At 55.0% G+C, this 12,509-nt stretch overlaps 2 protein-coding genes across 4 annotated transcripts in view; both read left to right on the top strand.

The window, feature by feature from the left end:
* MPP1 (membrane palmitoylated protein 1) overlaps nt 1-12,509 on the top strand; it is a 52,279-nt gene that overhangs the window by 34,763 nt on the left and 5,007 nt on the right. For 2 of the 3 annotated variants that reach the window (XM_038416089.2, XM_043492994.1), the window contains exons 9-11: nt 313-393; nt 2,001-2,203; nt 3,417-3,491. In XM_038416089.2, coding sequence (XP_038272017.1) covers nt 313-393; nt 2,001-2,203; nt 3,417-3,491 — 359 coding nt within the window. Of the gene's footprint in view, nt 1-312; nt 394-2,000; nt 2,204-3,416; nt 3,492-6,375; nt 6,490-12,509 lie in introns of those variants that run through there. The other variant, XM_043492992.1, reaches the window with a different exon arrangement.
* On the top strand, nt 7,110-11,397 carry LOC122455943. Its single transcript, XM_043492995.1, has 2 exons — nt 7,110-10,487; nt 10,915-11,397. Exons 1-2 carry the CDS (start codon nt 9,621-9,623, stop codon nt 11,257-11,259), a joined length of 1,212 nt encoding a protein of 403 aa, XP_043348930.1. The 5' UTR covers nt 7,110-9,620; the 3' UTR covers nt 11,260-11,397.

The raw sequence follows: 12,509 nt of genomic DNA, 5'->3' as shown, positions 1-12,509 counted from the left end.
GGTCTCCCATTTTGCAGAGTTTGGTCCATTCCAAAGGGGCGAAGAGGCTCCGCTATCTGGCCTGGGCAGCAGTTATCCCATTCCTTCTGGGGGATGGGCTCTGTGACCCAACAGGGATGGAATTTCCTTGGCTAGCTCATCCTGCTCCATCCCTACCCGCTCTCTCTGCCAGAGCTCCTTCCTCTGAATAGGGGGTTCTTCTCTTACTCCTCCCACATGGCTCTTGTGATTCCCCTCTCCCCTTCTCCAGTACAGGAAAGGCCTCTCTCGCGGGGCACTGATTTCCCATCCCTCTCTCATCCTCTTGCACAGGTGCAAGCGGGGTAGGTCGTAGCCACATTAAGAATGCCCTGCTCAGCAAGAACCCGGAGAAGTTTGGGTATCCGGCTCCATGTAAGTAGTCACCCACAATGCGGTTGAGCTCTACTCGCCCCCAGTGTCTCCCTGCTCTGTGTCAGCAACCAGAACTAGCCATTTTAAAGCCCTAGGAAGGCCAGCTTCCCAGCACTCAATCCTAGCCTTGCCTGCGTAGAGCGGGGGGGTTTTAGGTGCAGAAAAGCTGTTTCAGGGAATGTTCAGAGATTGTTCCAGCTCCCTCTGAGCCCTGCACAGTTTGAGTTCATGGTCACTGAGCACCGGGCTTTACCGGGGAAGGGTTACCAAAAATAGTCCCTGTTTAAAAAAAAAAAAAAAAGATAGGGAAGCTCTAAGCCATTCTGTACTGTCCGTGGTGCATGCAGAACCCCAGTGGGGATGAGGTGGCAGTTAGATGTAGATGCTCCTTTGGAGTGACTCATGAGAGTAACAGGACCACCCCAAATGCCGTCAGAGAATGTCTCAGCCCCATGTGTTCATAGATACAGGAGTACACAACCTCAGTGCAATCAGCCTTGAAATCGGACCCGAGCTCCTGCCACTGGACATTTCAGTGACCCACCGCATTGGGCGAGGGTTTTTTGGTCTGTTTTGCTAGTGTTGCTAAAGTGGCTCTGGAGGTTGCCCACAGTCATGTTTAGGGAAGATGTTGTAGTCCCACAGGATGCATGCTGGGTAAATGGGGCCTGCCTCGACCAAGGCAGCAATGTCTCCAGCACACTTGTACTTTCCAGCAAGATGGCACTTGTCTGTCCTGGAGGCATCTTTCCTTGCCATCAGGGACAACGATTGGGCTCAGATTACCCCATGTTCCTGCCATAACTCCTGAGCAGTGCCAGTGCTGAAAACATGGCAAGGCCAGCTGGAGAAGAGCACATCCAGCCAGGCCCATGCTTGGAATGGCCTGGTGTGCATGCAAAGGCTGGTGGAGATTGCTTTCATTGGGGTATCTTGGCTTTTCGGAGCCTCCTGCCAGCGGCGGAGAAATAGAACAAGAGGTGCCAGGAGCCTGGCCTCAGAGCAGGTAGATCAGTGTTTTCCCTTGGCTTTAAAAGGACACCATCAACATGAAACCTAGTCAGTTTCAAAGCAGGCCTCATAGGTCTTGCTGGGCCTGATTTTTGTTGCCAAAACTGTTTTGGGCTGACAGAGTTTACAGTCCAGTCCAGGGTCTAATGTGAGCCCTTGTTCCCAAGTGATGCTGCTTTCAGTGACCTTGGCTGGCCATAATAATCACTAGGGGCAGGGCTTGGTGGCCCTTGACATAGGCAAGGAGGTCGAGAGGCAGGAATGCTCCAGATCCCCTCACCTGAGCAACAGTCAAGGCACTACAGGCAGCAAATCCATGCTCTGCCCACCCTTGTTTTGAGCAGCAAAGGATTAAAGCTGGTGGAGGCCCTGCCTCTCTTCACCAAGTGCTCACTTCCTCTGACTTCCCCCTCCTGGTCTCCCTAGGGCCCAGCTTGGGAACACGTGAGGGCTTCCCATGGTGCAGAGTGGCGCAGCAGCCAATCTCTCCACAGCCTTCCTGCTAAGTGGTCGTGTTGGCCCAAGCTGGCTGGCCCCTGTGGTTCCCTTGTGAGGCGGCAAAACAGGTCAGTCACCCAGCTCTCCCGCCCATTCAGACACCACACGCCCCCAGAAGAAGAACGAAGTGGACGGGAAGGACTATCACTTCATCTCCACTGAGGAGATGACCAGGGACATCTCCGCCAATGAGTTCCTGGAGTTTGGGAGCTACCAGGGAAACATATTTGGCACCAAGTTTGAAACAGTGCATCAGATCCACCAGCAGGATAAAATCGCCATCCTGGACATTGAGCCCCAGGTGAGGGTGAGGGATGGCGGTGGCGTGTTAGCGGTCAGAGTTGGAAAAAGCACCTCTAAAATTTTTGGGGGCAGCTTTGCATCCACATTTAACTGCACTTGCAATTGGGGGCGCAAAGGAGGATTTATCCCACAGTTGGGCAGGCAAAACGCTGGGGCCCGTCACTTGCGGGCATGATGTTAGTGGCTGGGTGCAAAATGTATCCCTTAAAGCATAACCCAAGCTGGGGCTGGGTGAAAAGGCAAGGCAGTGAAAGAGCAGGCCATTTGGCTAGGAGAGTGGGGCGCTGTAGAGAGCAACTGAGCTGGACTGAGCTATGCACCTGCCAGTAGCCAGGGGGGAAGGGCACGGAGGAAGGAAAATAAACACAAGAGATAAAACCAGTGGATGGACTCCACTTAGTGCCCCTGTACTGGGCAGATACCTTGAGTGAGACTGCCGCTGATGGCCCCACACCTTCCTGCTGCACAGGTATTCCAGGGATCACCCACCTCCTAAAAGGGGAGCATAAAGGCAGATGGCAAAGCTGCCATGGGATTGGCATATCCATCCCCAGGGCCCCCGTGGAAAGGGCAGGGGAGTCTGCGCCCCAACTCGGCGACTTACTGCCTTCAGCTAATGACAAGGGTATGGAGGCAAACCTCTCCCCTCAATCAGCTGACCGTCCCAGCCCTTAATGATGACAGCTGTTCTGTGGGTCCCTGAGAACTTTCTAATGGGATGAGAGAGGATAATTACAGCTGCGGAGGTCACTAGCTGCTGGCCTGCAGAGGTAGATCACACTAGTTCTGATCTGCCTTCAGGTGTCACTATTTCAGATCGGCACTGTCTAGCTAGCAGAACATCAGCTGCTTCTGCAGCCGAGGGCCAGCATCCACATGGCAGCTTCTGGAAGGGTGCAGTTGGAATCCTTTGCTGCATCCCAAGCTAAGGATTTTTAAAGTGAATTTATACTTAGCCAATGTGACAGGCCTGAAGCCCAAAGACCTCTGACAGCAGTAGTGCAAGCTGTCACCAGCCCCACAGAGCTAGCCTTTGACCCACCTCTTCGTGAGGCTGTGACTTGGGCCTGTCCCTGGCAGACACCCAGGGTGTGATTTTCAGGGATCCTGGCCTCCAGCAGGGACCCAGCAGAGCTGGCAGCCCTCTGGAAGGCAGGAAGGGCCTTGCGCTCTGCTCCTGACCCCTCTCTCTCCCCGACCCCCATCTGCAGACCCTGAAGATTGTTCGCACTGCCGAGCTGTCCCCATTCATTGTCTTCATCGCACCAACAGACCAGGCCAATCAGGTGGGTAACATGGTGTGGCGGGAGGTGGAGCGATTATACAGGCGTGTCCTCCCATACTCACTCCCCCACACACACTTGTCTCTTTGCACACACCCCTGCCCCCCACTGTGGCTTGTGGCCAGGGGAATGAAGAGCCCTTTCCTCACAGTGGTGGGACCCCAAAGGTAGGGTCCACAGAGATATTTAGGTGCCTAACTCTCAGTGACATCAATGGGAGTTAGGCACCTAAATATCTTTGGGAATCTCACCCTCAAGCAATTGTTTCTGTTCCCTTTCCTCCCTGGGGACTTGTTCTCCTGTCCCCTGTTCAGAAACTGGTGCTTGTCCCTTCCCTGTCGGGTGTCTGGGTTTTCCCAGCCAGAGGAGTTAATCTGAAATGCCCCAAACTTAAACCTCCCTGAGATAAAGTGCAGAACACCAGGTAACTCCAAAGCTGTGAGTGTGAGTGTGCTTCCCCCCTCACCCTCCCAGCTGGGGGCACAGCAGCTGTTTGTAAGGGGCTGGTGGCCACCTGGACTTGAACAAGAGACTTGGGTACAGCTTCTTCCCCCTCAGCCAGTCACCAGCACCATCCCCCCCCAGGACCCAGCGGGCCCCAATCTCCCCACTTTGCAAAAGGAATTCCTTAGGAGGTGAGATAAGGCAAACCTGCTGCTTCCCCTGCCCTTAGAGGGATTTGGTGGCTGGAGGGAGTGAAACTGTCCAGCATGTGTGTTCTTCCATAGCTAGCGCCTGGATGCCTCCAAGCCTATAGGAATTGCGAAGGCAGCAAGACCTTCACCCCAGACAGCAGCATAGCTGGGGAGGGTGCCCCCTGCTACTTCATTCCCCTCCCTCACTAGGACTTGGGAGGGGAGGGCTGTCTCAGGACTGGAATTACAGGGGATGTGGCAATGCGGGTGGGGGGACTTTGCCAGCAGCTTCTCCCCAGCAACCCCTCTCCGTTCATGTATGAATCCCAGCTAAGGTGCTGAGTTTCCAATAGGTAAGGACACAAACCACCCCACCAATGGCTCCTTAAGGGGCCCGGTCCCTGGTATTCATGGATTCTGACTTTGCCCTGCCCGGGGCTCTCCCTGCACTTCCCAGAGCCAAAGCACTGTCAACTTGCAGTAGTTTCAAGCTGCAGAGACCTTCCTGCTGTCAGTGAGGCTCATGCCGATTAGATGGCAGCCAGCCTGAAACAGTAACATCTGGATCAGCTGCCCCCTCCAGTCTCTGGTGCTGTGCAGCAGCCAAGTGACTGGTATTGTACGAGAGACTGGCTTAGGTATGCCGCTGGATGGGTCCCTTTGTCCTGCCCTTGAATAGTCTTGCCTATGCAAATAGCACATGGCAACAGCAGATGTTCTCTTGATTATTTAGCTAACTGAGCTGCTGCCCTTTACCACTGAAGATGAAAGGGGGGTTTATGCAGCAATCTGTTCAGAAAGTGCTGGGCTCCCAGGCTGCAGCAGGCGCGTGTCTTTCTAACCCATTTGGTTCACTAGTGGCCTGGCTAAGCTAACCCGTTGCTAAGCAGGGTGCCTGCGTGGCAATGGCAGAGTAGAGCTGAGAAATTCCACACAGCTGGACATTGAAACCAGGGGGCAAGAGGAGCAGGGTGACCACATGTCCCATTTTGGCCAGGACAGGCCCTTTTTTAAACCCTGTCCCAGCCGTCCCAACTTTTCTGGCAAAACTGGGCATTTGTCCCGTTTGCTCTTGCCAACTGATCAAACTGGACAAATACAGTTTTGCCAAAAAGGTGGGGTGTGACCCCCTAGTGGAGAATGGAGGAACATGCAGGGGGTGAGTGGCAATGCCAGCCCTGGGCGGTGGGGGGACTCAGGCTGGCCCTGCGTGGGAGATGGGGAGTGAAGGGTGCCCTTGGGGCAGCCCTGTGGGGTGTCCCATTTTCCCTTTGTTTACTCCCTTGAGGAGTAAACAAGCCCTGGAAGCCCTGCCTGAACTCAGTCTTAGCCAGGACCCCTGCTTCATGCTCTTGGACAGGGCTGGCTGTCAGTCAACCTGTAGCTGGCGATTAGGTTGCAGACAATTTGATCAGAAGGTTGTAACAGCTGGAGGGTTTATGTAGCCTTTGAATGAAGTGTCACCCGCAAACTGATTAGTCTGTGTTTGTGAAGTGCTGTCCAATGGAAGGTGTTACATAAGGGCTAACTGTTGTGCTATCTGAAAAAGTTGTGGGCCAGCTGGCTCCATGGGCCTGCAACCCCATGCACCCACTGCAGTTGCTGAAGGTGCCAGTGTGAAGCAAGGCTGAGCTACTATTGCTAAGAACTGTCTTCTGCCGCAGGGACAGGCGCAGGGTAGTGAAGCAAGTGCTATATTTAGCCTGCTTTCACAGTTCAGGTAACTGCCTAGCAAGTCAAGGGAAGAGTTTAGAGCCAAAACATGACCTCCAGCAGCTCAGAGAGCAGGGATATTTTTCCCCTCTAAATACGCTCTGGCTGCTGAACGCCACACAAAGAGAGGGGTGCAGGCTGCAGCAATTCACTGTTGCCCAGAGCTGAGCTCATGATGCTGGTAAACAGAACAGCCATGTTCATTTCAAGTGCTACTAGGGACAGAGATGAAAAAACAATGTAAGAGAGACTCAGAAAAACAACAAGGAGTCCGGTGGCACCTTAAAGACTAACAGATTTATTTGGGCATAAGCTTTCATGGGTTAAAAAGAGGAAGTTACTCACCTTGTGCAGTAACAATGGTTCTTTGAGAAATGTCCCCCTATGGGTGCTTCACTTTAGGTGTCTGTGTGCCCCTGCATCTCTAAGCGGAGATTTTTGGTAGCAGGGTCCTGTTGAGCCTGCACATGTGCTCTTCCTCCCTTTTGGTCTGCCTATTTAGCACGGGCGAACCTCCCTCACTTCCTTCTCTACCACAGAGCTCTATAGAGAACTCCGAAGTAGAGGGGAGCAGGGTGGGTTGTGAAAAACCCACAGGGGGACACATCTCAAAGAACCATTGTTACTGCACAAGGTGAGTAACTTTCTCTTCTCCTTTGAGTAGTATCCCTATGAGTGCTCCACTTTAGGTGACTCCTGAGCAGTACCCACCATTGGAGGCTGGGACTTTGGAGTAGAGTCTTTTACTACAGAGAGTACTGTGGATTCAAAGATGGTGTCAGCGGCCAAATCTTCAGTGATCGCATAATGTTCTGTGAAAGTATGGGCAGAGGCCCAAGTCATTGCTCTATAGATTGCTGAGATAGGGGTATCCCTATGGAATGTGACTGAAGTAGAAACTGACCTCGTGGAATGCATATGGACTCTGGACGGAAGCAAGTTGCCTCCTTGGTAAGTGATTAATGCAACTAGAGACCCATTTGGATAGGCTTTGAGGAGATATCGCAGAGTTTTTGGATCTTTCTGCGAACGAAAGGAAGAGTTTAGGGGATTTCCTGAAGTCCTTAGTCCTGTCCAAGTAGAATGCTAATGTCTTTCTAATATCTAACATATGCACAATTGTCTCCCAGTTGTCACTATGTGGTTTTGGGAAAAAACAGGGAGATGGATCTGTTGATTCTTCTTCGAGTGCTTGTTCACGTCCATTCCACATTAGGTGTGCGCATGCTGCGTGCACGAGCGTCGGAAACTTTTTCCCTTAGCGGCTCCCAGCGGGGCTCCCCAAGTGGCACCACTGCGCCGTGAATATATACCGCTGCCGGCCCGACCCCCTCCAGTTCCTTCTTTCCGTCCATGGCGGCGTTGAAACAACCTCTCTCTCTCTCAGAAGAGCAGTCCCTTAGCCTTTTCAGAGTAGCTGTTATCAGTTAGTTAACATACTTTTATGGTGGACACTTAAGTGATTAGGTGCTTGGAGGCTTTCAGCACTTGCCGCAGGCCCACGGCTTCAAGGCTTGCACCACGTCCCACAAACCTGTGCCAGTTAGTGATCCCCACAACTCGTGTCTGTTGCCTGGGGGACAAACATCAAACTGAGCGGTGTAGGATTTGCAAGGCGTTTAAGCCAAGAACAAGGAAAGAAAGAGACTTTTGTTTAAAGCAGCTGTTGATGGAGGCTGCATTGCAGCCACCGGCCCGGAGCGCCCGACGCTAGCTCAGGCTTCCTTGGTGAGTGGTGCCCCGGAGCTGTTGAGAGACCTGGCACTGGCTAAGCACTGTAAACTGTCGGCCCCAGAGTGCCAGACTAGGCCCCGGCACCGCTCGTCCTCTCCGGTGTGGCCATTGGCACAGCCGAAAGGAAGGCGCAGTTGTTCCCCGCACAGGAGGCCGGCGCCTCCCAAGGCCCTGAGCGCTGATGAGAGTGGGAAGGCCGCGATACGGCACCGACACCGGCGGTCCCGGCAGCACAAGCCCCACCGAGCCCAGACCTAAGTGAGCTCAGTGTAGACGAGGGGCTCGAGGGCATAATGGATCAGCCCTCCACACCTGGAACCTTTGAGGCCACAAAGGACCTCATCAAGCTGTCGGTGGCGAGCCCACTCCCACATAGGGAGAACCCTCCAGCACCCATGCGACGGGTGCCGTTGAGGAGTAAGCCGGCAATAGTGTGCTGCTCGAGGACACCGCCCCAGCACCGCTCCCGGAGTTGGTCCCAGTCGAGCACCGACTTTGTGGACTCACAGCTACCAGCAGCCCAGAAGGAGGTTGTGGCACTGGGAGTGGGTTGTTGCGAGGAAGCACCGGAAAGGGCACACCAGTCTCCGGCACCACCCAGAGACCGGCACCAGGAGGAGTTGAAACGGCCCTCACCAGAGGACTCCCACAGACTATCCCGGTTCAGGGAACGCCGGTACCGCTCCCGCTCAGCCAGGAGCCGCTCGTTCTCCCGCCAGCACAGATCGTTGGCACCGCCATAACCATCGCGATCGGCATCACAGCAATCTGGTGCCGACTCAGGCCACTATAGCTACCCGCACCGGGCCCTGGACAGCAGGGACCTTCGGGTGGGCTGGCAACCCCAATGGGGGCTGCCAAGCCATTGGCTCTTCTGGACCTCCTGGGCCTATCAGGAACGCCAAGGGGCCCCATCCAGGGCAAGTTACTCGGTGCAGCGATCCCGGTCCCTGCACCGATGCCAGACGGTGTCGGAGGCTACAGTATCCAAGCCTCCAGCATCTCCCCAGGATAAACCAGAGAGACCGGCACTGAGTCCAGTGCTGTCCCATGGACTCCCGCCCCGGCCGGAGCCAGAGGCCCCTCCCGTGGGAGAAGGGGAACAGGAGGACCAGCCAGAGGGATCGAGCAGCAGCTAACCTCCTCGTCATCCCTGCATGAGGTGGTGGCGGGTACAGCGGTGTCCAGCCCTCCACCGATAGACCATAGAGCCCACCAGGAGTTGCTGCGCAGGGTCGCCCAGAACTTGGGGTTGCAGGCCAAGGAGATGGTTGAGCAGGAGGACCCCATGGTGGACATTTTGAGCCCTGAAGGTCCATCAAGAATAGTGCTCCCGCTCATTAAGACCATTCAGTCCAATATAAGACCATATGGCAGACCCCGGCCTCCAGCGCTCCAACAGCCAAAGGAGTGGAGCGTAAATACTTTGCCCCATCTAAGGGCTATGAGTTCCTGTTCTGCCACCTGAGTCCATGCTCCCTACTGGTCTCAGTGGTAAAGGAAAGGGAGCATCATGGACAGCAGGCCCCACCCTCTAAGGCCAAGGAGGCGAAACGCCTGAACCTTTTTGGCAGAAAGGTGTACTCATCTGGGGGCCTTCAGTTGAGGATTGCGAACCAACAGGCCATCCTCAACAGGCACAATTTCAACTCCTGGGCGGCGGTGGGGAAGATTAAGGACAACCTTCCGCAAAGTTCCCAACAGGAGTTCACAGCCTTGGTGGACGAGGGCAAGGCAGTAGCCAAGACCTCTCTCCAGGCCTCCCTGGATTCAGCAGACGCGGCGGCTAGAACAATCGTGTTGGGGGTGGTCATGAGGCACTCGGGGTGGCTGCAGAAGTCAGGCCAGCTGCCTGAGGTCCAGACTACACTCCAGGACCTCCCCTTCAAAAGGTCCGGGCTCTTCTCGGACCAGATAGACACGAGGCTGCACAGCCTTAAGGACTCGCAAGCTACACTTAAGTTGCTGGGTATGCACACCCCAGCGACCCAGAGGAAGCCCTTTAAGCTGCAGCCTCCCCCTCAACGACAGTACCAGCCTCGCCATAGGCATGAGTCTTACCGTAGGTGAGGCAGGGATAACAGGCAACGGCGCAACAACAACAGTAACAATAATGCACCGGGTCAGAACCAAGGCCAGCACAAACCCCAGCCGGGCACTAAGCCAGGCTTTTGAAGGTGTGCTCAAGGACAGCGTACCAGACCAGTCACTGGATCCGTCCCTTTGTTTCCTGAACTGCCTGCCCTGTTTCTCCTGTGCGTGGTCCAACATTACGTCAGACCATTGGGTCTTATGCACTGTGCAGAATGGGTATTTGCTGCAATTCTCTTCCCTCCCTCCCTCCCTCCCCACTTCCCCATCCCTCTTCAGGAACCCCTCTCACGAGCATCTCCTAGAGAAGGAAGTCCGCTTGCTGCTAGAGGCAGGGGCAGTTGAGGCGGTGCTGCGCAGCCTAAGGGGGAAAGGGTTCTACTCCCGGTACTTCCTCATCCCCAAGGCCAAAGGGGGCCTTCGCCCGATCCTAGACCTGCGCGGGATCAACAAGTTCCTGGTCAAGGCCCGGTTCCGCATGGTCTCCCTGGGCACCATCATCCCTTCCCTGGATGCGGGAGGCTGGTACGCTGCCCTCGACATGAAGGACGTGTACTTTCATATTGCCATCCACCCAACACATCGGCGGTTCCTACGCTTCACCGTGGGCCAAGAACATTACCAGTTTGCAGTTCTCCCGTTCGGTCTAGCTGCAGCCCCACAGGTGTTCACAAAGTACATGGCGGTGCTGGCGGCCTTCTTACGGAGGCAGAGAATCCAGGTGTACCTGTACCTTGATGACTGGCTCCTGGTGGGTCGATCCGAGGCGAAAATGCGGGGTCATGTGGAGGCGGCCCTGAGATTGTTCCGCGAACTGGGGCTCCTGATCATAGAATCATAGAATCATAGAATATCAGGGTTGGAAGGGACCCCAGAAGGTCATCTAGTCCAACCCCCTGCTCAAAGCAGGACCAAGTCCCAGTTAAATCATCCCAGCCAGGGCTTTGTCGAGCCTGACCTTAAAAACCTCTAAGGAAGGAGATTCTACCACCTCCCTAGGTAACGCATTCCAGTGTTTCACCACCCTCTTAGTGAAAAAGTTTTTCCTAATATCCAATCTAAACCTCCCCCATTGCAACTTGAGACCATTACTCCTCGTTCTGTCATCTGCTACCATTGAGAACAGTCTAGAGCCATCCTCTTTGAAACCCCCTTTCAGGTAGTTGAAAGCAGCTATCAAATCCCCCCTCATTCTTCTCTTCTGCAGACTAAACAATCCCAGCTCCCTCAGCCTCTCCTCATAAGTCATGTAAATCAAAGTCCCCAAGTCCATGCTCGTACCCACGCAGAGAGTAGAATTCATAGGGGCGGTTCTGGACACGGTGCAGGCCAGAGCAAGCCTTCCAATATCCCGATTCCAGGCTATCCAGCAAGCGGTCACCTCCCTGCGCCAGTCTCCAATGACAATGGCCAGGTGCTGCCTGCGGCTGCTGGGCCACATGGTAGCATGCATGCACGTGGTCAGGCATGCCAGACTGAGACTCAGGACTCTGCAGGCATGGCTCGCTCGGGTGTACCACCCAGGCAGGGACCCCCTGGACTTGGTAGTGACAGCCCCAAGGGATGTGCTGGACTCCCTGCGGTGGTGGCAGTCCTAGCCCATGGTTTGCAAAGGCATCCCCTTCGCCGCCCCACAGCCGGACCTGACGCTGGTGACAGACGCATCAGACCACGGATGGGGGGCTCACCTGGGGGACTTCATGACGCAGGGGTTGTGGTCTGGAGCAGAGTGGTCGCTCCATATCAATATGAAGGAGCTCGGGGCGATTTGTCTCACCTGCCAGACCTTTCACGCCTCTTCACAGCATCACAGCATGACAGTTCTGACAGACAATACTACTGCCATATTTTATATAAACAAACAGGGCGGGGCCCATTCCTCGCCACTCTTTTGCGAGGCTCTCCTCCTCTGGGACCTTTGCATAGCCCATGCAATTCACCTAGAGGCGTCCTGTCTCCTGAGGGTACGAAACGAGCTGGTGGACTCCCTCAGCAGGTCATTCGGCATGCACGAGTGGAAGCTCAGAGCAGACGTCGTGCTTTCGCTCTTCCACAGGTGGAGGTTTTCCCGTGTAGACCTGTTTGCCACCAGGGCCAATGCCCAGTGCCCGCGGTTCTGCTCGTTCTAGGGCCGCAGCCCGGGCTCGCTCACGGACACGTTCGCGATCCTGTGGAGAGGGGGCTTGATGTATGCCTTCCCCCCGCTTCTCTTGGTACACAAGGTCCTACTCAAGGTGTGCAGGGACAGGGTGGCGGTGATCCTATCGCCCCAGCCTGGGCCTGCCCGCACTGGTACACATTACTCCTAGAGCTGTCAGTGGAGGCCCCAGTAGTCCTGCCCCTACACCGGGACCTCATTACACAGGACAGCTGGCAATTTTTCCACCCCGACCTGCAGTCACTAAACCTGACAGCATGGAGGCTCTGTGGCTAGACACCCTGGAGAGCCAGTGCTCCCTTCCCGTGCAGCAGATTCTGCTTGGCAGTAGAAAGCCCTCTACCAGGGCGACCTATATGGCCAAGTGGAAAAGGTTCTCATGTTGGTATGAACCCCAACAGGTACAGCCATGCCAGGCCCCGGTGAAGGCCATGCTGGAGTACCTCCTGTACCTCAAGCAGCAAGGGCTAGCCCCGTCCTCACTCAGAGTACACCTGGCGGCCATCTCTGCCTTCCATCCAGGGTTTTCGGGGGGCTCGGTGTTTTCCCACCAATGGTGGGATGGTTCCTTAAAGAGTTGGAGAGGGTGTTTCTGTACCCACGCCCCCCAGTCCCTCCATGGAACCTTAACCTGGTCCTCTCTAAACTCATGGGACCCCCTTTCAAGCCCCTCACTTCCTGTTCTCTCCT

This window comes from Dermochelys coriacea, chromosome 9, assembly GCF_009764565.3.
Source record: "Dermochelys coriacea isolate rDerCor1 chromosome 9, rDerCor1.pri.v4, whole genome shotgun sequence".
NCBI classification, from domain to species: Eukaryota; Metazoa; Chordata; order Testudines; family Dermochelyidae; genus Dermochelys; species Dermochelys coriacea.
Note: the sequence above shows the minus strand (reverse complement) of the source record. Positions and strands in the feature narration are given on the sequence as shown.